General features: G+C 42.7%; 2 protein-coding genes across 7 annotated transcripts in view; both read left to right on the top strand.

Moving 5' to 3' along the window:
- The window catches only part of RTEL1 (regulator of telomere elongation helicase 1), a 116,478-nt gene extending 103,108 nt beyond the window's left edge, over positions 1 to 13,370 (top strand). For 2 of the 6 annotated variants that reach the window (XM_007475539.3, XM_056812792.1), the window contains 5 exons: positions 1,525 to 1,770; positions 2,381 to 2,569; positions 3,100 to 3,276; positions 6,321 to 6,424; positions 7,090 to 12,022. In XM_007475539.3, the coding sequence (XP_007475601.2) occupies positions 1,525 to 1,770; positions 2,381 to 2,569; positions 3,100 to 3,276; positions 6,321 to 6,424; positions 7,090 to 7,170 (797 nt within the window). In that variant the 3' untranslated portion in view covers positions 7,171 to 12,022. Of the gene's footprint in view, positions 1 to 1,524; positions 1,771 to 2,380; positions 2,570 to 3,099; positions 3,277 to 6,320; positions 6,425 to 7,089; positions 12,023 to 12,913; positions 13,216 to 13,236 lie in introns of those variants that run through there. The other 4 variants (XR_008915399.1, XR_008915400.1, XM_056812791.1 and 1 more) reach the window with 4 other exon arrangements.
- Positions 13,207 to 18,914, top strand: TNFRSF6B (TNF receptor superfamily member 6b; the record flags this gene model as incomplete). The annotated part of the gene is made up of 3 exons (XM_007475541.3): positions 13,207 to 13,618; positions 14,563 to 14,757; positions 15,467 to 18,914. Coding segments are annotated over 3 exons (906 nt in total), but the record flags the coding sequence as incomplete, so codon positions are not given.
- Positions 18,915 to 23,222: the final 4,308 nt, after the last annotated feature.

The following is a 23,222-nucleotide window of genomic DNA, read 5'->3' as shown; positions in this document are numbered from 1 at the left end:
TCCACATCTCCAGTATGATTCATTTCCCTTTTCCGTCATGTTAATAGATCTGATAGGTGTGAAATAATATCTGAGTTGTTTTAATTTTATTTTCTTTCTATTATTAGAATTCTGAAGTCTTTCACAATTGTTTTCCTTGACAATGTTATAGTCATTGTGTGAATTATTCTATTCTGCTCCATTTACTTTGCTTTGATTCATATAAGCCCATTCAGGTATCTCTGAATCTGTTCCTTTTTACTTTTCCTGTGGTGCAAGGATATTCCATTACCTCCAAATGCCATAATTTGTTCATCCAATCACCATTTGATGGATATTCACTTTACATGCAGTTCTTTGCCAAAAGAAGAAGCTATAAAATCTTTGTATGAAAAATGACCCTCTTTTAAAAATTTCTTCAGAGTATTAGTCTAGGGCTATTATCACTGAGTCACGTTATAATTCAACAAAGTTGAATGACTTTTTGGGCCTAGTTCCAAATTGGTTGAATGGGTTCTTCACTTGCATCACTTCACAGCTCCACCAACAATTTATAGTGTTCTGTCTTTCTATAGCTCCTCCAACAGTTGTTAATTTTTTCTTTTTTTATTATCTTTGCCATTGTAATGGGTGTAAGGTGGAACCTAAGAGTCATTTTAATCTCAGTGATTTGGAGCATCTTTTCATATGGTTGTTAAAAGTTTGCATTTCTTCTTTTGAGAACTGCCTGTTTATATCCTTTGACCATTTATCTATTGGGTAATGCCTCATATACATATGTACATACATGCATATGTGCCTTGGATGTTAGAAATTTACTGCAAAATTTTTTTCTGCCCAATCATTAGCTTTCTAATTCTTACTGCAGTGATTTTTCCCAAAACTTTTCCATTTTACCTAAATAAAATTTTCTTTCTTATCACCTCTGATTTTCTCCATTCCCTGTTTGATCCAGAACTCTGCTTGTGATATGACTTTTTATATCTAGATCATGGATCCATTTGGAACTTATTGTGGCATAAGGCGTGACATGTTAGTCACATAGTTAGACAGAAACATAATTTCTGTCAAACTGTCTTACAGTTTTTTTCAAATAGTGAGTCCTTATCTCAGTAGTAGTCAGAATTCTTAGGTGCATAAACTATTACGTGGAGCAGCTAGATGGCAGAGTGCTAGTCCTAGAGTTGGGAGAACCTGGGTTCACATGTGGATTCAGATACTTCCTATGTGACTCTAGGCAAGCCACTTACCCTATTTGCCTAGCTCATCTCTCTTAGAGTTGCCCTTCTGTCTTAGTGGACAGAATGAGAGGGTTAAACCAAACAAATATTCTGCTACTGTATTTGATTGCTTCTGGGTCCATTTAAATTGGACTAAGATTTTTGAGCCAGTTCCTTAGTTCAAACATTGCTTGTAGATCAGAGCAATACTTTCTCCTCCAGTCAGATTTCCCTGCCCACTCTACAGGTTGTAGCACAGACGTTATCTATTTAGAAAAATAGTATTCTTAATTCTTACTCTTAATAGTACCTCCTTCCCCATTAGGTGAAAACCACCCAAGTGTCTCAAGCAGCACAAGGAAAGAGGAGCCAGAAGCCCCCGGGGAGAAGAAGGATCATGCTGCTGTTATAGCCTATCTTGCAGATGTCAAGAAATCTCTTGGTCCAAGCTGTTATAGCCAGTTCTCTACAGCCCTGTCTGCTTATAAGAAAAATGACAATTATGAAGCGATGGTGTCTGTGATTGCTGCCCTCACCACCGAGAAACCTGAGGACTTGCATCTTCTTCAAAGCAAGTGTGGTCTTCCACTGTGTGTGGGGAACAACCTTGAAGCCCCAGGCAGTTGACTTTGGATAGGCACAATAATCTGTTTCCATAATAGGCTTCTTGGTCTTGGCCAACTGTACCCAACTGTACAATTGCTAAGGAGGCATGAGGCCTAGTAAAGAAAATTCTTTGCTGGTTCCTGTGGCTGGCCTCTGAAACTATAGGACAGTTTAAAGTAGTCAAAAAAATCTTGAAGTCAAACTATGGAGAGATTCCAGCTCCAAGGAACCCGAGTCCTCAGCCTTTTCCTGGCTGTTTATAGGCTGTGACTCTCTCCTAGTGCCACACTTAGCATGTTACAAAGCCTGTTCTTATGCCATTCACAAAGTTCTTCCTTTGCCTCTCTCTCTCGAGACAGAGATGAGAAGTTCCTTGTTTTCAGGGGTCTAGAGACCATAGTGGAACTGATCTTTTAGACACAACCAATGCAACTCATAGGGCCAAGCTACAAACTCCAATTCTAGCTCTTGGAGCAGCAAGTGACAGGATAAACCCTAGGGTGGAGTAAGGAGTGGCAGGGGACAGGGACTAGTTCCTCTTTTCATTCTTAATAGTTTTCCCTTCTATTTACTAGGGTTCTCCATGTTTATTCGTCCTCATCATAAAAAGCAATTTCTCCAGATGTGTAAGGACTTGACAGGATCCTGCCCTAGAGAGAGACATGGGGAATCTCTCTGGAAGAACCACCCAGAACCCTCCAGCCTTGGCCCCCAAAACGAGGAAGAAACTAAAGTGCAAGAGCTCATGGCAAAATCCAAACCAGGTAGGACAGGGACTTCTTGCCAATTTCCATATATGTACCATCTGAGGCTGGGCTCTCTTGTCTTCTCTAGTCACATTGAACCTAGGACATCCAACTACAGATTGTGTTTTAGTGTGAATGTTCTTGGTTTCTGTGAGATGAAGAAGATACTTTACTTTCTCTGCAGAAAGATGGGTGATTCAGTCAAGGACTCTGCCTCCTTCCCTCCTCTGTGACACACTTAAATGCCAAACATAAAATATTGGAGCCATTTTGGAATCTCTTGATTATTCCACAGATAATCTTTGCTCTAGTTTCTTCCTGATAACTACACCCAGGGGTTCCAGACTCAAATGATGTTCTTATGGGAGTGAGAGGTGTGGGAGAAGAAAGGTGGGGAAGAATCTGAATAGTCAGATCAAGGTGGAAATGTTCTGGAAGCAAATGTAACAACTTGGGATGTGGATGATGATGCTATGACTCAAGTGCCGGAGAATATAATAGGGTGGGTTGTGGCCTTTAAGCTATAACTTGGGGTCTCTGTCCCACAGACCTCCCAGAACCTGAGAAATCCAGGAAGGTTCAAAGCAAAATCTCTTCTTTTTGCTGCAAACTGAGAAAATCAGAATCACCAAAAATGAAATCTCCTGAAGGTTCCAGCCACCTGCCAATGAGCTTGGAGCCTGACCCAATCCCTGCTCTTCCTTCTAATGTTGAGCTGGAATGGGGTGAGTAATCCTGAATTTTTTATGGCCTATATCGATAGGAACTTGACCTATAATTTCATTGCTATCAGGACTTTTCTAGAGAAGGAAATTTCCTCTGCCAGTGGGGAGCAATACCTTCCTCCATGTCAATTTACTATTTTTAGACAGGCTTGCCTTGACAAGGAAAGTGATTTCCCCAAGGGTCACACACCCAGTATGTATTAGAGACTACACTTGAACTCAAGTCTTTCTGACTCTCAAGCCAGCCCTGTGTCTGGGACCTTAACTCCAAGGTCCCATCTAGCTGAATTTTAGTGACTTTGAGATGTATGTCTTCCTGCATTGCACTGAGTGAGAAGTAAAGAAATTTACATCCCAAAACATTGTCTTTCCTGCCTTGAGAGGGCCCTCACCTCCATGTAGGTCCATGATAGTGAAGTCTACAAGAAAGGGTAGGGGTGAAGAGACTAATCCTGGAACCCAGAAGGGCACAGCTGCCAGAAATTGCAGAAATGCTTAAAAGATGTTTCCTAAAAGGAATCCAAAGAAAAAGTCAGAGAATTTTTTTTCCTCTGGCTTTCACCAAGCCAAAATGAAGCTGCCAACTTGAGGCTGATCTGGCTGAAAAGTACCTGTCTCGTTCCCTTTTCTATGTAAGGCCTGTGGACACAAAGACTAAAAAAAAGATCTTGCCCTTACCATCTGGCAAGCAGGGACAGAAGAAAGAGGCCTGAATTCAAGTTTAGCTTCTAGCTTTTACCACTTGTGTGACCTCGGGCCAATTATTTAACCTCCTTGATCCCCCTCAGTTTCCTAATCTGTACATTGAAGACACTGGATTAGATGATCTCTGTGTTCCCTTCCAGCTCTAGATCTTTGGTCCTGATATAGAAGGTAGTGTGTAAGACAGGGAATGATGGAGGCATTGGCATTGTCTTCCCTGGGTGGAAAAGCTTGTATCAACCTGGAAAGGGACTTTAGAAATGATCAGCTCTAATTCTCTCATGCTACCAGTGTGGAAAGTGATTTATTATTTAAGGTCAGTCAGTCTTTATTGACAGAGCCAGAACTAGAATCCAGATCTCCTGACTCTTTCCCCAACCTCTTTCCATTACAGCCAGCATGAGAATGTTTGTGTTGCAGACGGACAGATATATTTGTCTTGATCGAGTATCAGTTTTTTAAAAAGGTGTTTCAGGCTTTTAGAGGCATCTCTAAGCTGAACACAAACTCAAAGGTTGGAATCAAGTATGAGAAGCAGGAAAAAGGAAATTGAAATAAGTTTATGGTTTTCAGAAGAGGATTCAGGTTCTAACGCCTTGTCCCATTCCAAATCATCTCCACTCTTCAGATTCCACCTCCTTCTCAAAACCTTCTTGCTGCTGCAGCTGACATAGGATTTCCTGCATCCTGACTATTTGTAGCACTTTCTACCTGTACCAAACACTCGGTCGTTTCTTTATATTTAATTTGGCTCATACTAAACTATTACTTTGTACAAAGTTTTTGGGCTTATTTCATACTAAAATGCAATATTTTTCGCCCCCCAGGAGCTTACATGCTAATGTGAAGGCTAAAGTGTGTGCCCAGATGAGTGTGACATATGGCAGAGGGGGATGACGCAAACAAAAGGTCCAAGGGCCCTGTATGGGAGATATGAGAAGGGAGAGAGGGCAGTTGGCTGAGAGCATCAGAGATGCTCCTCAAGGGAGGAAGCAACTGAGTAAGTTCAAAGAGGAAGTGGCTGAAGGATTCCAACAGGTGGAGAAGTAGGAGATGATGAAAGGCCATTCCTGGTTTGGAAGGCGCCTATGAGCTCCCGAGGACATGGGGGACAGAAGGCAATCAGGAACCTTATTTGCCTAGAGAGTGCAGGATGGAGAGCGCCGTGTGATAAGCCCAGGAAGCTAGGCTGCAAGTCTTTGCATCTCTGCAGACAGAAAGCCACCTGGTTTCCTTGACTTAAAAGCTCTTAAGAAAAACAAGTGCTGGGGTGGTCTGCTCCTCACCAGATTTCTCAGACACACTCTGCTCCCCAAGCTGCGTTTAAACATAAGGAATCACATTAAGAGCAAGTAAAACTGTTCGAGCTGGAAGATACTGGGGAAAAGTTAATAGTAATTGACTTCATGGGATGGACTTAGCTTTCTGTCATTTTGTGGAAAGGCTCCTGATAATGGTATTCCTAGAAGTGGATGTAGATGATTAGCAGCATGTTACTTCACAGGTAAGGCAGATAGACCTATGAAAGTTTCAGTCCTATAAAAGTAGATAATGAATGGGCCAGTTTTTGGAACTAAAAATGAAGTTCAGATCAATTACTACTCAGTAAAATTAATTATAGATTCTATGAACAATCTGAATAATTGTCAGCTGTTCAAATTATAGCTTATTATTTTTCTGTTTCCAAAAAAAAGGATTAGGTATAACAACATGGATCCATATACCATTTGACAATAACTGAAAATAAAATATAATCTACCTTTTTTTTAAAACCCTTACTTTCCATCTTAGAATTAATACTGTGTATTAGTTCCAAGAAAGAAGAGTGGTTACAGCTAGGCAATGAGGGTTAAATGACTTGCCCAGGGTCACACAGCTAGGAAGTGTCTGAGGCCAGGACCTCCTGTCTCTAGGCCTGACTCTATCCACTGAGCTCTGTCCCCACTCTGTCCCCAAAGTCTATCTTTTGAGTGCAGAAAAGAAGACAGGTAGGTTAGAACTGTTTTGTAGAAGCCCTGAATGCAAAACGAAGGACTTTATATTTTATTCAATAAGCTGTTTTATGTTGTTTCTAATTGCCTCCTGCTTCTGAATCGCACTTTCTTGTCAGTAGCCTTGAGGGGTGAGGGCCATTTTCTTATTTCTTCTCCAACAGAAACTAAGGGTAGGGTGGAGCACTTGGAAGCGAACAGCACTGTGGTGGCAATTAGAACTGCAGTAAGCCATATATGGCGTCATGGCGCTCACCGTAGGAATTCTGACGCCCCGAGATGGACCCTGCTCTGCATGTCAGGCACAAATCTTTGTCCCTGTCTCTCCTCTCTACCCCCACCCTCTTTCAGAAGGTTTCCATTGTCCTGGTTGCAGTGCTGAGGATGTGGTGCCCTTTCAGTGCCATGCTTGTGACTTCCATTCCTGCAAGACATGCTGGGAATGGCATTTCAAGGTTGGCTTGACTTCTTGTCTTTGTTCCTCCCATTCCCATGTCTACAACGTTATTGCGCCAGGACATAGTACCTGTCCCTCCTGTCATTACGGCAATCACCCCAGGCCCCTCATTCCCCGTGGGGGAACCCTTATCACCTATTTCTCCCCAGCTGTGGGCCTACAGGCCTTCACTAGTCTGTGTGCATTTTAAAGAAATTAATTCCTGTGGTCTTTAGCACTAATAGACTCACCCATCAGGGGAGGTTTCCATCAAACAGCTGGATCACTAGCGGTAGCCAGTACAGGAGAGGCAGGAGTTCTCTTTCCCTTTCCCCAACCCCTCACTCATTTTTCAAGCTGAACCCTACACTCTGTCTCTTTCCAGCATTGCCCAATTTACAGAATATGCCTTTTCCACCTTCTAGCCAGTTGGGTCTTAGAAACAAACCTTAGAATCATTCAGCAGAGAACCATCGCATAGGGAAGACTGCCATGAGCCAGATACAGATCACACAAAGAATAAGGAAGGAGTCTCTGGGGTCTTCAAGGGAGGTTCTAGGGGACCTAGGTAGAATCAACATTTGATTGTTTCTTAACCCAGCTGTTTGTCCAGTCCTCCCTCCTGGCAGATGGGCTACAGTGGCTTCCTCTTAAATTCCCTTATTTTTCCTGTTGCCTCTCCAGACCACTAAGAAATGTCCAGAGTGTGGAGCCATTGCCAAGAAGAGATACCTCACCCAAGTCTTCTTCTGGAAGAAAACCTAGTGATGAACAGAACACAGATTTGCATCCTCTGTTGCCCATGGTGGAGCTTCATGCACGGGGTTAATTTAAGCTTTTCTTGATAAAGTTTCCTTCTCACAGATCCTTCCACCAAGAAAATCTTTGATCTGTTTAGCCCCATAATCCTGGCAAGGTCCCCAGAGGCAGGAGCTGGCTCAGTTTTCTATTTTGACGTGTTTTAGGAACATGGCCAGACTACTCTGTTATCTTGTGGTATCTAATGTGCATCCTAGCACACAGACAATAGATTTTTAGGCACTCTCATCACTGAAAAATGCCAAGATAGCATCTTAGCCACTCAGTCACAAACTCAGGTCATCTGCTGGCCCTGATTATACATTTGAGCTGTCTCCTTTTTTGTTCCCAGGTTCTACTAATGATCCTATCCACCTTCCTTCTCATGTTTCCTTATACCCTTCTGTGTGGGTCTAGAGTAAATAATGTGCTCATCGAAAAGTAGTTTCCAATGTCTCTGGCCAGTGGTGGGAGTCTCAGTCCCCAGCCAGATCTTCTCAGGATCCCATGATCTCTTATGTGATAGCCGCACATTGCCCTACTCGGTTCAGCCATGTAAGATGGGACCTTTTGGCACTGTAACAGCATTGTGGTTTATCCTGAGGTCCTTTATATCCCAGATTCCAGTGGAGAGTGTGGGGGAGAGAAGGGATCTAAGGAATGGTTGAGAAGCATTTGTTTTTATGAGGATTTTTTTGTTTGGTTTTTTGGTTACTTTATTTATTAATTGTTTTACGTGTCTTAAATGTGCCTCGGTTGATTAATTCCGAGGTGTTTTGTCCATTTTGAATATAATTTCCCTTTCTATTATTTCATTTTGGATTTATTAATTATTGCATAGTACCAATGATTATTTCAGTGGATTTATTTTGTATTCCACTACCTGATAGAAGTTATATTGTCTCAGCTTCCCTGAGAATTCTCTTGGATTTTCTAAGAAAACCATACTGTCTGCAAATAGAGACAATTTTGTTTGGATAAGGAACATTTTGTACAGTGTTATAGAGGACACCTTTTTTTGCTCATCCTCAGGCAGCTTGTCACATGTATTATGTATTTGCTATCAATTTTCCACACCAACCAAGTATCACTTCCCAACTCTTCTGTCAGTGCTATGTTGTATAATAATCGGTGAAAAAAAAAAGAGAAGAAAACTTGCTACCATCTACCCTGAGACGGTAGCCTGTGTTTGCTCAAATTAAGACTTTTAAAAATCAGGTTAAAAAACAAATCTATAAATAAAACTTGTTGACTACGGAGCACAGGGGCATATTTATTTCAGGATAAGAAGCAGTCACACTAGAGGTAATTTCCCCACACCAGCTCTGAAATGAAGTCTCTTTCAGGAAGTTTCATGGTTATTCTGTGGCAAGCATCTGATTTGGTTTTCTATCAGTGACGATCCTGAAATAAATGGATAATTGTCTAGGATACATGCTTCCAGGAAAGTAGGGCTATTCCAAAGGCATAATCAAATGCTATTATAAGGGGCCAAAGGAATGATTAGTCATAGGCTTTCACCACAAATGAGGAAACAGAGCCAGAGGGTTTATGATTTGCCTAATGCCACACAGGTAACAGACAAAGGATTCAAATCTAGGTCCTCTAGTTCCAAATTCATTGTTCTTTCCCCATAATTATTGGCTCATCAGACACCAATATTCTCTGTGTGCCCTCACCTCTCCCAGCTCAGCCTTTCCTCTTGTGTCCTCAAATTTGTGTCTTTTTCTAAGAATAAACTGAAAGAATGAGATCAAAATGAGAAAAGTAGACATATAGGTGAGATATTGGGAAGAACTTGTCACTATGGTGCAAGATCCAAGAAAAAATAAGGAAGGGAAACAATGGATTAGGCTTCTTTGTAGATATTTGAGAACAGAAAAGATATCGTCCTATCTCCTCTTTTCCACCCTTAATTCCAGCCTCGGTTAATGGAATCAATCTTTAATATTGCTCAAGGACCGTATGTGAAGGAAATTAGGGGGCCTTGATCATGAGGGTAGCATCTGAACTCTGATGCCTCCCGAGGTCAGCGTTAAAGCCAGCAATTAAGGTGGATGACAAGGAGGCAGAGGGAATGTCCCCTGGGTGGCCTTGCCAAGGAGGAAGGCCAACAGTTGGCCCATGAGCATGTGTGTGTGAATAAGTTGAGCAAAAGTTAGAAAAACCTAGGCCTGAGCAGATTTCAATTTCTTCTGCTCTGGAACAGACTGGTTCTCTGGGCTGCTGCATGGGGATCGGCAGTCATCATGGAGAGAACCATGTAGGGCTGAACCTGGGACCAGATCTACCTTAAAGTAATGTGGCTAAATCTCTCCTCTTTCTCATCTCTCACTCTCATTTTAGTGATGCTTTTATATGCACTCTTTAATATTTTGATGTATTAATATATTTTATATAAGTTTTAAAATATTTTATTATATTAACATAGTTTAATAACACTTAAGACTGTCCAGATCCTTTTTTATTCCTAACAGCTGGAATAAAGGGAGTGTCATACCATTTTTTTAAACCTTTATCTTTTATTTTAGAATCAATACTGTGTACTGGTTCTAAGACAGAAGAGTGAAAAATGCTTGTAAAAAGATGAAAAGTAAAAAGATAGCTGCATTTCAAGTTTGGGAGAATGGGATAATAGTGTTGCTACAAAAAGTGAAACTGAATGAAGGAGCAAGTTTTGGGGAAAGACAGTTGGTTTCGTTGTGGAACATTCAAGTGGACAGGCAAAGAAAACTGTAAGTAGGCCTCGCTCTCAGAAGAGAAAGGTCAAGAGGCAGCAGCTGGAAGATCCTAAGTTCGAATGTGACCTCAGACACTTCCTAGCTAGGGCAGAAGTGAAATAAAAGCTCTTAAAGAATTGGAATGGGGTAGCCAAGTGGTTCAGTGGATTGAGAGCCAGACTCAGAGACAGCAGGTGCTGGGTTCAAGTCTGGATCAGACATTTCCTAGGTGTGTGACCTTGGGCAAGTCACTTAACCCCCCATTAACTAGTCCTTACCACTCTTCTGCTTTGGAAGCAAGACTCAGTATTGATTCTAAGATAGAAGGTAAGGGTTTATTAAAAAAAAAAAAAGAATTGGAAGGAGAATAAATAGCTCTGACCTACTGAGGAAATTAAATCCTTGAAAACTGGAATAGATGAAACAAATATCAATGACTATAAGATGGCAAGAAATTAGAACAAAATAAAGATTTTAAAAAGAATAAAACAAATAAAATTAGAGGTCTGATATCACAAACAATGGGCTTAAGTCAAGAAGAGAAAATATAAGTATTATTGGACTTCCTGAAAACCACAATAAGGAAAAGGGAAAATAAAAACCTATTTGCTATATTTCAGTAAATCATAAATTAAAACCTCCCAGAGCAGAGTGATTATCATTCATTTCCTGAAATACAGTCCGAGGAATGTTACTATCAAAATCCAAAGCTCTTACCTTAAAAAATAAAAGCAACCAACAAAAAGTTTTAAGTACAAAGGAACCACAGTCAAACAGGCAGCTTCTGTCACAGGTGAGAGCTCTTAGAATATAATATTCTAAAAAGAGATGAACTTAACCTAAAAAGGTGGTTATAATTTAACCGAAGGAAAATGGATCTTTGATGAGATAGAAGATATTTAAGCATTTTCGATGACAAGACTAGTGCCAAATAAGAACTTTGGGATATAACAACAGGAGTCAATAGAAAATCTAGGAAGGCAAATTTGTAAGGAACTATATATGCCATGTAGTGCTAACACTAATGGAGAAGTGTCCTTTCAAAACCTTAAGGCCTTCAGAGGGGATTGAGGACAAATAGAGGTCTTGGGGGTGGACTGGATCTCTTCTGAAGGTGTGAAGAAGGGAAGAAAAAGTGATAAGTGAAATACATAAATGTAGAAAAGGAAGGAGGGAGCAGAACTTGAAAAGGTTATTTCTCATAATTGGAATTGTAAGGAGAATGTGCAAACAGGAAGGAGTGGAGGAGTTGGCACCTTATCTGAAAAGGACAAAAGAGCCACATAAGAGTTTATCATACTTAACAAAAAAAAAGCTGGGATAAGGACAGGAGCAGGAGTTTGGAGGGAGGATAATCAAAAGGGAGGAAATAACCACAAGCAAAACAAACTTCCTGATCTGGATGTAGGTTGTTAAAAGGGAATAAAAGAAAACGAGAATCTTGGAAGATGCCTTAGATCTCCTGGACAATTGGGAAATGGCTGAGCAAGTCATGGAATATGAATCTGATTAGAGTGGTAATTGGTGACGAAAAAGGTTTTCTCAGAATTCTGGGGATAATGAACTGACGCAGGATGAAAAAACCGAAAAGACTTTTATCAGCAAATGACCAAGCTAGAGAACCTTTGATGTAGTGTGCTCCCAATTTCTTGGTAGAGGGGTGATGAGCACTAGGTACCGAGACAACTTTTGGACATGGCTACTGTGAATTCCTTTTGTTTGACACGATTATTTTTAACCAGGAATTAGGGGCTGAGGGGCGGGGGACAGCGATTGACGGAGGTAGCAATCATGGGGAGGGGGAGTATCATTGACTTTTTTAAATGCAAAAGAGAGAACCGAACAAAAGGAGGTGCAGATGAGCGGGCCAGTTTTGAGAGTAACCCCTGACATTTATCATGTACATTTTTTTCCAAACAGTTTGAAACAGAGATTCACGCTTTCCTAGAAAATCCTCCCTGCCCCCCCCACTGTGTTTAGAAATGTTCTTGATATTTATGACTTTTCAAAAGAGACAAAAACATATTCAAATCAAGTATCTTGCCCCTAACCCTTCTTTGGTCTATAGAATAAAAGCCCTTGTGGAGATTAAGCAAACACTCTTGGAGCTGTCCCTTCCTTGACTCCCCACCACCCACGCTCTAAAAAAAAATCCATTTTATTTTTTAAGTTTGAGGCGTTAAGTTTTTCATATGGTGGCTGAAACTTAGATCTTTCGGTTTGGGGCAGGAAAACATACCTTCTTCCCCAGAAAAGTTTAGTGGAAGTTAGCTCGGATCCGAAGTCTTAGGGGAGCGGGCTTGAGAAGGAGGGCTTTTCCAGGGCCGAGGTGCCGAGGGGAGAGGCAGTTCTGGGGATGGGGGGGGGGGGTCCGCCCCCGCTTTTTGCTCCGCCCCCATCCCCCACTTGCGTCGGGGCTTAATAAAGAGGCGGCTCCTCCAGGACAGCGGAGAACTTGAGGAGTCGCCAGGACACGGGACAGGTAATTACAGTAGCATGCACATCGCCCTCTCCCTCTCTTTCCTTTTGGTGCCTGCCGGGGAGACCTAGACAGGGAGGGCGGGACCTCCGAGCTCCGCCCGAGCCAGGCTTAGGGGAAGAGGGAAGCAGGGCCACCCTAGAGGAGAGCTGGGACCCTCGCCAAAGGCTTTAGTCGGAGCCCTGGCTTCCCTGCCATTCGTTCCAGGGCTGTTCAAGGCAGAGCGGAAGGGATGGCGGCTGTGGTTCGGTCGCGATCCTCCGCTGTGGTCCTCAGCCCAGCTCGCTTCCACGGGAGAGGCCGCCGGGGCTGTGCGAGGTCCCTGTGGCCGTCTCCCTCCTTTTAAAACGGTGTTAGGACCCAGCCGTATTTCCAAATATGATGAGCACGCTGGAGTGTACAGCCCCGGCGCCCTTCCTGCAAGTATGGGTGAATGAGATGAGAAACTCACCTGGTCCCCCATGCCCTGGTAACTGACTCCTCGTCCACCCTTTCCCATCTTTTGTCCCAGGAGGGTCCAGAGCCCTGGATCAAGAGAGGAAAGTCTTGAATCTCCCTTCCATGCCCTGATGATTCAAGGGGCCTTTCTTCTTCCAGAGTTTGATCATCCATCCCAATCAAGAGCTATGAACTTTAAAGCCCCCCAGCACACTGCTGTGTCGTCTTTGGTAAGGTCTGGAGGAGCGCTGAGCACTCCTTTCAACTCTAAATGGGCATGGTGGGAATGTAGGGGAGTTCTCTGTGGTGACCTGGCCCAGCCTGAGAAGGGCCTCCAGAAAAGCATGGGAGAACGTCTGGTTCTGACCTGGACCCCTTTGTCTCTCCGCCCCAAAGAGGACAGTCTGTACCCTTCTGCTGTTGGCCGGGATATCAGGGGCTGCAGGCAACTTCCCCACCTATTCTTGGCGAGATGCAGAGACCCAGGAGTGGCTGCTGTGTCAGCAGTGCCCACCTGGCACCTTTGTGAAGCATCACTGCAACCTCAGGAGCCCCACGATCTGCCAGCCATGCCCATCACTGCACTACACACAGTACTGGAACTACCTGGAGAAATGCCGATACTGCAACGTGTTCTGTGGGGAGCATGAGGAGGAGGCGCAGGCCTGCAATGCCACTCACAACCGAGCCTGCCGCTGCCAGTTGGGCTACTATGCCCATGCGGACTTCTGCATCGAGCACTCAGCCTGCCCCCCAGGCTCTGGTGTGGTCACTCTGGGTAGGTGGCGGGCTGTGTCCCAGAGCCGAGGCCTTCTCTAGCTTCCTCTGCCCCATCGCTCCCACAGGCGGTCACAGAATTCTTCCCTTTACTTTACAGGAAGGTGGGATGGAGGGGGAACAGGACAAGAAGAGCGGGAACGATAAGATGGTGGCAGGAGTGATGCCCAGAGGTTTCTGATTTGAAAAATAATATGCAAATGAGCAGATCCCAAGACAGACACAGCTATATCCCCTCCTTCACGGTGACCTCAGCTGCCAGGTAGAGTCAGGAAGATCTGATTTCCAATCTGCCTCCCACACTTACTAGCCGATGTCACCCCTGGACAAGTCACTTGACACCTCTTTGTTTCAATTTCCTTAATAGTAAAGATAGGATAATAAAAGTACCATACCTCTCTGGATTGTTGTGAGGATCAAATAATATATTTGTGAAAAGCACATGGCAACAGGTGGTTCAGTGGATAGAGAGCCAGGCCTAGAAATGAGAGGTTCAAATGTGACCTCAGACATTTCCTTTATGTGTGACCCTGGGCAAGTCACTTAGCCCCCATTGCCAGCCCTTATTGTTCTTTTGCCTTAGAACAGACACTTGGTATCAATTCTTTTTTTTTTCTTTGTAACTCTTACCTTCCATCTTAGAATCAATAGGCAAAAGAGTGGTAAGGGCTAGGCAATGGGGGTTAAGTGACTTGCCTAGGGTCACCCAGCTGGGAAGTGTCTGAGGCCAGATATGAACCTAGGACTTCCCATCTCTAGGCCTGGCTCTCAATCTACTGAGCCACCCACTTAATATCAATTCTAAGACAGAAGGTAAGGGTTAAAAAAAAAAAAAAGCACATGGCACTTGGTAGAAATCTATAAATGCTTATTCCCTTTCCTTCTTCCCCTTCCTCCACCCCAAGACTTATTTGATTTCTCCCTGACACTATCCCCTCCTCACAGGGACCCCAAACCAGAACACACAATGCCAGCCATGCCCCAAAGGCACTTTTTCAAGCAACAGCTCCAGCACAGAGAGGTGCCAGCCACATCGAAACTGCACCGCCCTTGATATGTTTCTTAATGTACCTGGGACTTCATTCCATGATGCCTTGTGCACACGATGTGCTAGTTTCTCAAGCAGCACTCCTGAGCCAGGTGAGAGCTGGGGCTTCCCCTATTCCTCCACAATCCCTTCCATTCCTTTGGCAAACAGAAACCTGAGGGCATGGGATTCTGTGTCAGCCTCCCCTTTTGGCATTTTAATTCATTCCCTCACTTCTAAGGGGCCTGAATTAGGGTGAAACAGAACTAGTAAACTGGTTAGAGAAATTTGCTTCAGGGTTGGAGCTCTGGGGGTGCTAAAAGGATTCTGGGGGAGCCTAGAAGAGATGAAAGAATCCAAAAACAATCCTCATCTTTTTCTAGGGTAGAGGTGAGGACTAGAAGAAGCCTTTGTAAAATCTCATTTCCTGCTAATATCTTAAGAGCAAGAAATCCCTCCCCACCTCCATCCCAGTTACAGTTGAAAGGAGATTGACCTTTGGGCTCTCTCATCCAGAGTCTGCCATCCACGTGAGAACACTATCTTTTAGCTGACAGTCTGATCCTAGCCCAGCCTTAAAACTCAGATTTCCTTAGGGGACCTGAGGCATAGGGAGCTAGGGGGCAAAGGAGTCCCTTTGCACATGGTGCCTTTCCCTAAATGGAGAGATCATTTAGAACTTTAGTCTTGGACATACCCAGCCAGCAGAGATAGCAGGAGGTATGTCTGATCCTCGCTGGAATGGGAGGTGATGGAGAAGGGATTCTCCCAGGCATCTGTCCTGCATCGCTTACACCCCCTCCCCAATATTTCCCACTGCAGATGACAAGGAATGTGAACAGGCACTGATCGACTTTGTGGCCTTCCAAAATATTTCACTAAAGAAACTGATGAGGTTGCAGCAGGTCCTAGAGAGCACTGGCAGTTGGCAGAGAGAATGGCCAGAGCCAGAGAGCCGGGCAGCTGTGCAGAAGAAGCTACTCCTCAGGTTAACTGAACTCAGTGAGATCCAAGAATCTCCAGCCCTTCTCCCCTGGTTGCTATCGACTTTTCAAAAAGCCAAGCTAACCACCTTGGAGAGGAATATCCGGAAGCGCTTCTCCTTTGACCTGAATGACTAGGTCACCTCTATCCCCAAAGCCCTGAGTTTGCCCTACACTCCATTAGACCAGCTCCTTCTCCAGGAGACAGCTCTGGAGTCAACTGTCCTGGGGGCTTAGACTTGTGGGCCTCCCACCATAAACTCTTTGGACTATTTATTTCACAGCTTGGTAGTGGAGAGGGTGCAGGGGCTGGAGTCTACTTGAACTTCCTAGCTGTGTGACCCTGGGCAAATCACTTACTCTGTTTGCCTCAGTGCCTATGCTAAATGAACTGGAGGAGAGGAGATGGCAAACCACACCATTATCTTTGCCAAGAAAATCCCAAATGGATTCAACAATGACCATCTCCACCAGGCCTCTATTCTCAGGGGTCACGGTCCCTGTCCCCAAACCTCGATCACCAGGGGCTACATGAAACTGATGGGTTTTATATCATGATGGAAAAGTATTTTTTATAAAAACCATTTTGTGAGTCTGTCTTTGTTCCCATTTCCAGTTTTTTAGCACAGTGCATGGCAAGCACTTAATAAATGTTTATGACTGACTTTCAAACATCTGTCTTGAGCAAAAGGCAGTGAAGATCCACATACTTGGTCAAACTTGCTTCCTTCTGTAAGTTTTAACTGTTTGACCCCAAGAGTACTAATCAGTTCCTCACTTAGGCTCAAGTGCTCTCCCTATAGTGTATGAGTTTGATGTTCATATACTTTTTTGGTAAGTGTTTTTGTAAGTTGTAAGGAAATCTTTGTGAGAGTGATTCCCATTTTCCTTCTTTGGGTCTCTTCAGAATCCCAAGAATTCAGGAACCCAGTCTTCTGCAGATAGTGGGTTCCTTGAAGGCAGCTTCTTGTACCGTGCACTCATGCACACATGCATGCGCGTGCACACATACACTCCAACACATTTTCTCAATGTACTGACACATAAGTCCCTGCGCTCCAATAACTGTTGTCCTAATAAAAGATGTGACCCCTATATGCACTTCTGGGAAGAGAGGGTCAAAGAATGTTAGAAAGTCAGTGAACTGGCTGAAAGGCTCCCTGGAGGAAGTGGACATTACCTGTGATTAAATTCTGGTGTAGTCCTTTGCAAATTGTAAACACTCAGGAAAATTAGCTAGGACCCAACTCTGTAGGGTCCTTCCTCCTTAGCTTTGGGGCCAATACTGACGATGAGAGAGAAATGTTGAAGATGGACCTTTAAAAAAAAAAGTTTTTTCTATTTTTTTTAATTACATGTAGAAACAACTTTTGATAATTGTTTTCTGACACGTTAGGTTTCATTGTCCCATCCTTCTGTCTCCCAGGCCAGGAAATGCTTATTCCCTATTCCTTTCCTTTGTCCCCTGCCTCCATCCCAGGGCTTCTTTGATTTCTCTGTGAAACTATCCCAGGCTGCGAAATAGTCTGATATAGGTTCTACCAGTGCTTTTAGGCAGTACATATTTCCATATTCACCATGCCTTGACAGAAGACACACATCACACATACAATAAAAAACTCTTTAAGGAAATAAAGTGGAAGATGGTATGCTTTGATCAATTCCAACAGTTCCTTCTTTGGCTATGGATAGCAGTTTTATGAGTCTCTTGGAGTTATCCTGGAACCTTGTTTTGCTGATAATAGTTTAGTGCGCTGTAATTGATCATTGTACAATATTTCTCTTACTGCGTACATTGTTCTCCTGGTTCTGCTCACTTCACTTTTCATCAGTTCATGTAAGTTTTTCCAGGTTTTTCTGAATTCATCTTGTTCATCATTTCTTATGGCACAATGGTATTCCATTACAAACATATACCACAGCTTGTTCAACCATTCCCCAATTGATGGACACCCCCCCATTTTCCAATTCTTTGTCACTACAAGAAGAGCTGCTAAAAATATTTGTATACAGGCACATACTCTTCCCCTCTCTCTGCTCTCTTTGGGATGCAGCCCTGGTAATGGTAATTACTGGATCAAAGGGTATGCAGTTTTATGGCCTTTTGGATGTGGTTTCAAATTGCTCTCCAAAATGGTTATATCAGTTCATAAATCCACCAGTAGTGTCCTAATCTTCCCACATCTCTCCAATATTTATTTTTCCTCTTTGGTCATAATAGCCACTCTAATAGGTATGAAGTAGTATCTCAGAGTTGTTTTAATTTTCATTTCTCTAATCAAGTGATTTGGGGCATTTTTTAATAAAACTTTTTAATTTCCTCACCAGAGAACTGCCTATTCATATGCTGTCACCATTTATCAGTTGGGGAATGCTTTGTATTCATATTTATTTGAGTCAATTCTTCATATATTTGAGAAATGAGGCCTTTTTCAGAGACTTGCTATAAAAATTTTTTAGTTTTTTGGTTTCCCTTCTAATCTTGGTTGCATTTTTACAAACTTTTTACTTTAATCAAAATTATTCATTTCAGTTTTCATTATGTTGTGTCTTGTTTGGTCATAAAAATTTCCTATATTCATAAGTCTGACAGGTAAACTTTTCCATGGTTCCCTAATTTATCTGGGGTATCATGCCTTATTTTTAGATCATGTATCTATTTTGACTTTATCCTGGTTAGATGTTAGTCTATTCCTAATTTCTACTATATTGTTTTCCAGTTTCCCAGCAGTATTTGTCAAATAGTGAGTTCTTCCCAAAATAGTTTGGACCTTAGGATTTGTCAAACATTAGATGACTATGATCATTAACTACTGTGTATTGATTTTCTAATCTATTCCACTGATCCAGTACTCCATTTCTTAGTCAGTAACAGATTGTTTTGACAATTACTACTTTATAATATAGTTTGAGATCTGGTACAGCCAGGCCTCCTTCCTCTTTTTAAAATTAATTCCCTTGATATTCTTGACCTTTGCTTCTTCCAAATGAATTTTGCTACTTTTCCTAGTTCTAAGAAATAATTTTAGTTTGATATGGCATTGAATAGGTAAATTTATGTAAGAACATCATATTTTTTAGTTTGCTATATCCATGAGTGAGCAATTGCTTAGGTCTGATTTTATTTGTGTGAAGTGTTTTGTAATTATGTTCATATAGTTGTTGAGTTTGCTTTGTAAGTATACCCCTGGTATTTTATATTTTCTACAGTTATTTTAAAAAGAATTTTCTTTTCTATCTTTTTCTGTTTAACTTTGTTGGTGGTAAATAGAATTGCTGATGATTTATGTGGGTTTGTTTTATATCTTGCAACATTGCTAAAGTTAATTGTTTCTATTAGTTTTCTGGATGATTCTCGGGGGTTCATGTATACCATCATATGTCATCTGCAGAGTGATAATTTTGTTTCCTCATTGCCTATTCTAATTCCTTCAATTTTTTCTTCTTATTGCTATAGCTAATGATATTAAATACTGTGTAGCTTCCAGTACAAATTTAATTAATTATATAAGTGTATAGATAGATAGATAGAGATATATATAAACAAACAAAAAAAATAGTAGTGGTGATAACCAGTATCCTTGCTTCATCCTGTTCTTATTGGGAAGGATTTTGGTTTATCCCCATTACAGATAATGCTTACTGGTTTTAGATAGATGCCATTGATCATGTTAAGGAAAGCTCCTTTTACTCCAGTGTTTTTATAAGGAATGGGTGCTGTAGTTTATTGAAGGGTTTTTTTCTCTACCTATTGTGATAATCAAATGGTTTCTATTGGTTTTATTACTGATATGGTCAATTATGATGAAAGTTTTCCTAAAATTGGACAGGAAGGAAGAGTATTGGGGATGGCCTTTCTTTCTTCAAGCCTTCCAGCTATAAGTTGGAAGCTCCATTTCTCTTGGCTCTGTTTTCAGAGATGAGGAATGAGTTGATTACAGATGACAACTCTCTCCCTTAGGCTGGCTCTTCTCACCTGAGTTCCTTTGCTCCAAGGACCTCAGGGCTTCTCTGGGGCAAGTGCAGCTGTGAATGACACCTCTTCTCTTTTCCCTCACCCAAAGTGGCATCTTCTCAAGGCCCAGCCCCAAGGGCTAGGAATATGGGATTGAGGTACAAAACTAAGTGGAAGACTAAAGCAGAGAAGGGCAGGGAAGAATCTGAGCAAACAGGAATGTTGGACTTAGGGGCATGGTGAGGGAGCTGGAAGGGAGGGTAAAACAGAAGGCCTGACAGGTGGAGTTGAAGGAACTCAGGCCTAGGTGTTCAAGTGTGGAAAAGTGGGAGTCTGAGGTTTTACCAAGTTTCTTTTCCCTCCAAAGCTACTTCCTCAGGGGTTCAAACTCCCCCTCAAGGCCTTACTCCATCTCCCAGAGAAAGGTGATCTTTTCTGGGATCATTCTTCTCTTTTGGATGAGTCATAATTCTTCCCCCCCCCCCCCAATTTTGGTTCTCTTGGGCCCATTGGACACACCTGTCCTGGAGGCAGTGAATCTGGGCCTGAGGCCAACTAGCTAATGCCACTTAGGGGTGTGAGGATAGATAAGGAAACAGGCTGAAGTCTGAGTGTGTGGCCTTTTCTCACCTGCCTCATGTGAGATTCCCATTTCAGGTCTGTGCCAGTGCCAGCCCCTCCCTCCCTCCTTCCCTCCTGGAGTTAGTGGTGATAGTAGGGAATTTCCTAGCACTGGGGGAAATAGCAATATCGATTTGTAAGCACTCTCTGCCCTTTTGAGAAATCTGCTTTAGGTGGGTCTTTCACCTCAACTTCTGACTCACCTCCAGAGTTCTGGTTCCCACATGCTTTCTGGAAAACTCTAGGTTTTCCTCAACAGCTTTGGACCGTAATAGCTGGCTTAAATGATCTTTTTGTCCCAGATCTGAGAGACAGGAATACAGCACAGGGCAACAGATTTAGCTCCAGACAGCAGAGCAGCTGTTGGGCATGGTCCATAGATGATGCCCCATTCCTTCTTTCCTAGCACTACCTTCCCCAGACAGACAAGGTTCTCTCTGCAGTTGAAGTATTTGAAAGAAGTGGAACCTTGGGCTCCTTCATGCCTTAGTGGTCCTGGGGCATTGGAGCTAGGCCCGGAGAAATCTTCATCCTGATGTCTGGCACAGGGAGGATAGGCGGTTAGTTTCTTTCCCAGTGACCCACTGCATCTGATAAATGACTTTCAGAAGCTGTGTATTATTTTATTTGCTGAAAGCATTCCTGAAACCCATACCTGATGGGTAAAAGAGGAACCCAGCACAATGGAAATGTCAAGGGGACAATAGAGAGGAAAGAGATACAGCCTTTGGCTGGATTTTAATTCCATCAGGAGCAACTAAGTGGAAATACATTTCTGAAAAAGACTGAGGCAAGTGGACAAGAAGGCAGTCTCTGGTGGAGGGGGGAAGGGGACCCCCATCCTCATTAGATGGATCTCAGCCTGAGGCAGATAGGTGGCCCAGTGAAGAGTTCAGGGCTTGAAGGCAGGAAGAGCTTTCAAAAGCAACCTCAAACTTGTACTTGCTGTGTGACCCGGGTTAAGTCACTTAACTAGTTTGCCTCAATTTCCTCATCTGTAAAATGGAGATTTAATTATAGCAACTGTCTCCCAAAGTTATTGTAAGAATCAAGGGAGATTGTAAAGCATTTGTCAGTGCCTGGCATGGAGTATTATATAAATGTAAGCTATTATTATTGTTAATAATAAATACTACCATTCCTGGAAAGGATGGCCATTCAATTGCTCTGTGGCTCCAATGAATATTATTGTAACTTTCCAAATGCAAACACCTTTTTTTGGTTACCCTCCTCCTCTACATGTTCTTCTCAAAGGGACCATCTCACTTCATGCATTTCTATCCCCGGTTCTCAGCATAACATCCATCACAGAATAAGACTTTATACTTTTTCATTCATTCATTCCCATAGGTTTAATACCAATGAACTCATGGCAAAGACCTGACTGCAGATGAACTTATTTCTGGACTGGTCCAGGGCTCCTTCTTCCCAAATCCAGCTGGAGGAGCAGTCTCAGTAGGGTTGCCAGCAGCAGTCTGAATCCCACTTCCAACCTAATGCTGCCCCATCAAGGACAGAGATTGACAGTGAAGGCACATAAATTGGCCAAAGTTGTCCTTCCCCTTCCCCCATTGCTTGTCTGAACAAAGACGATAAAGACAAAGTGGACTGCAGAGGTCTGAGCACAAGTTAACAGAGGCCGACTTTTTCTATATGGCACCAGACATCTGCCTTTCCTTCTTCAAAAAGGGGCTCTTTAGGCCACTCCAATCTATGTTGACTCACCCTGCGTGTCCCCTAAGACTTCCCTGAATTCTCTTCCCTTTCCTTTCTAAATTACTTAGCCTCTGAACTGCAACCAGATTCAACTATCATCTCTAAGCTGATGATTCTCAGATTTACCTATCTAGTCCTAACCTCTTCTTACCCTTTTCCCATCTCCATCTGCTTAATGGATTTTTAAAAAACCCTTACCTTCTGCCTTAAAATAGATAATAAGTATCTGTTCCAAGGCAGAAAATCAGGAAAGGCTAGGAAATTGGGGTTAAGTAACTCACCCGGGGTCACAGCTATAAAGTATCTGAAGCCAGATTTGGACCCAGGTCCTCCCATCTCCAGGCCTGGCTCTCTATCCACTGACCCACCTAGCTGCCTTTTAATGAACATCTTGAACTTTCTCATAGATATCTTAAACTTAGCAAATCCCAAACTGAGCTCATTCTCTTTCTCCCCACTCTTCTCTTCCTAACTTCCCTACTGCTGTTAAGGGCATTACTATCTTTCTAGTCACCCAAGCTTATAATCTAGGTGTCATCCTCAACTCTCACTTCCCTCCAACCCCACTCACACACCCAATCAATTCTACATTCTCTCCTAACAGCCACCATCTTAGTGTGGGCCTTTGTTATCTGGCCTGCACTATTCCAGTAGCCTGCTGGTTGGTCTGCTTAACCCAAGTATCTCCCTACTCTGCTCTTGAAGACCATGTCCCACCCCTATCCAATCAACTCGTGTCTCCCTATTGCCTCCAGGAAGAAATAAAAATTCTCCACTTTTGTAACCACTCCCCCTTCTACCTTTTCAGTCCTTATATCTTCATCTCCTCTTCATACTCTGTAACTTAGTGTTTGTGACTTCTTTGTTGTTCCTTGCACAAGACATTCCATCTGAACGTGGGTTCAATGTATTTTTACATGGTTCTCAGGGCTGGGATTCACTCCTTACTTCTGCATCCTAGCTTCCTTTAAGTCTCAGCTAAAATCCCACTTCTGCAAAGTCCTTTCTATCTCATCTTTAATGTTAGTACCTCTGCTTTGGGATGATACCCAATTTATCAGAGTTTACATATATAGCTTTTTGCTTGCTGTTTTCCTCCCATTAGATTTCATTTTGTAGAAACCCTTACCTTCTGTCATGTAATCAATACTAAGTATCAGCTTGAAGGCAGAAGTAGGAAGGGCTAGGCAAATAAAGTTAAGTGACTTGCTCATGGTCACATAGGAAGTGTCTGAGACCAAATCTGAACCCAGAACTTCCCAACATGCCTGGTGCTCTATCCATTGTGATACCTAGATGCCCC

The sequence above is a fragment of the Monodelphis domestica genome, chromosome 1, assembly GCF_027887165.1.
Source record: "Monodelphis domestica isolate mMonDom1 chromosome 1, mMonDom1.pri, whole genome shotgun sequence".
Taxonomy (NCBI): domain Eukaryota; kingdom Metazoa; phylum Chordata; class Mammalia; order Didelphimorphia; family Didelphidae; genus Monodelphis; species Monodelphis domestica.
The sequence above is the reverse complement of the archived record's forward strand: the minus strand, read 5'-3'. Positions and strand labels throughout refer to the sequence as shown.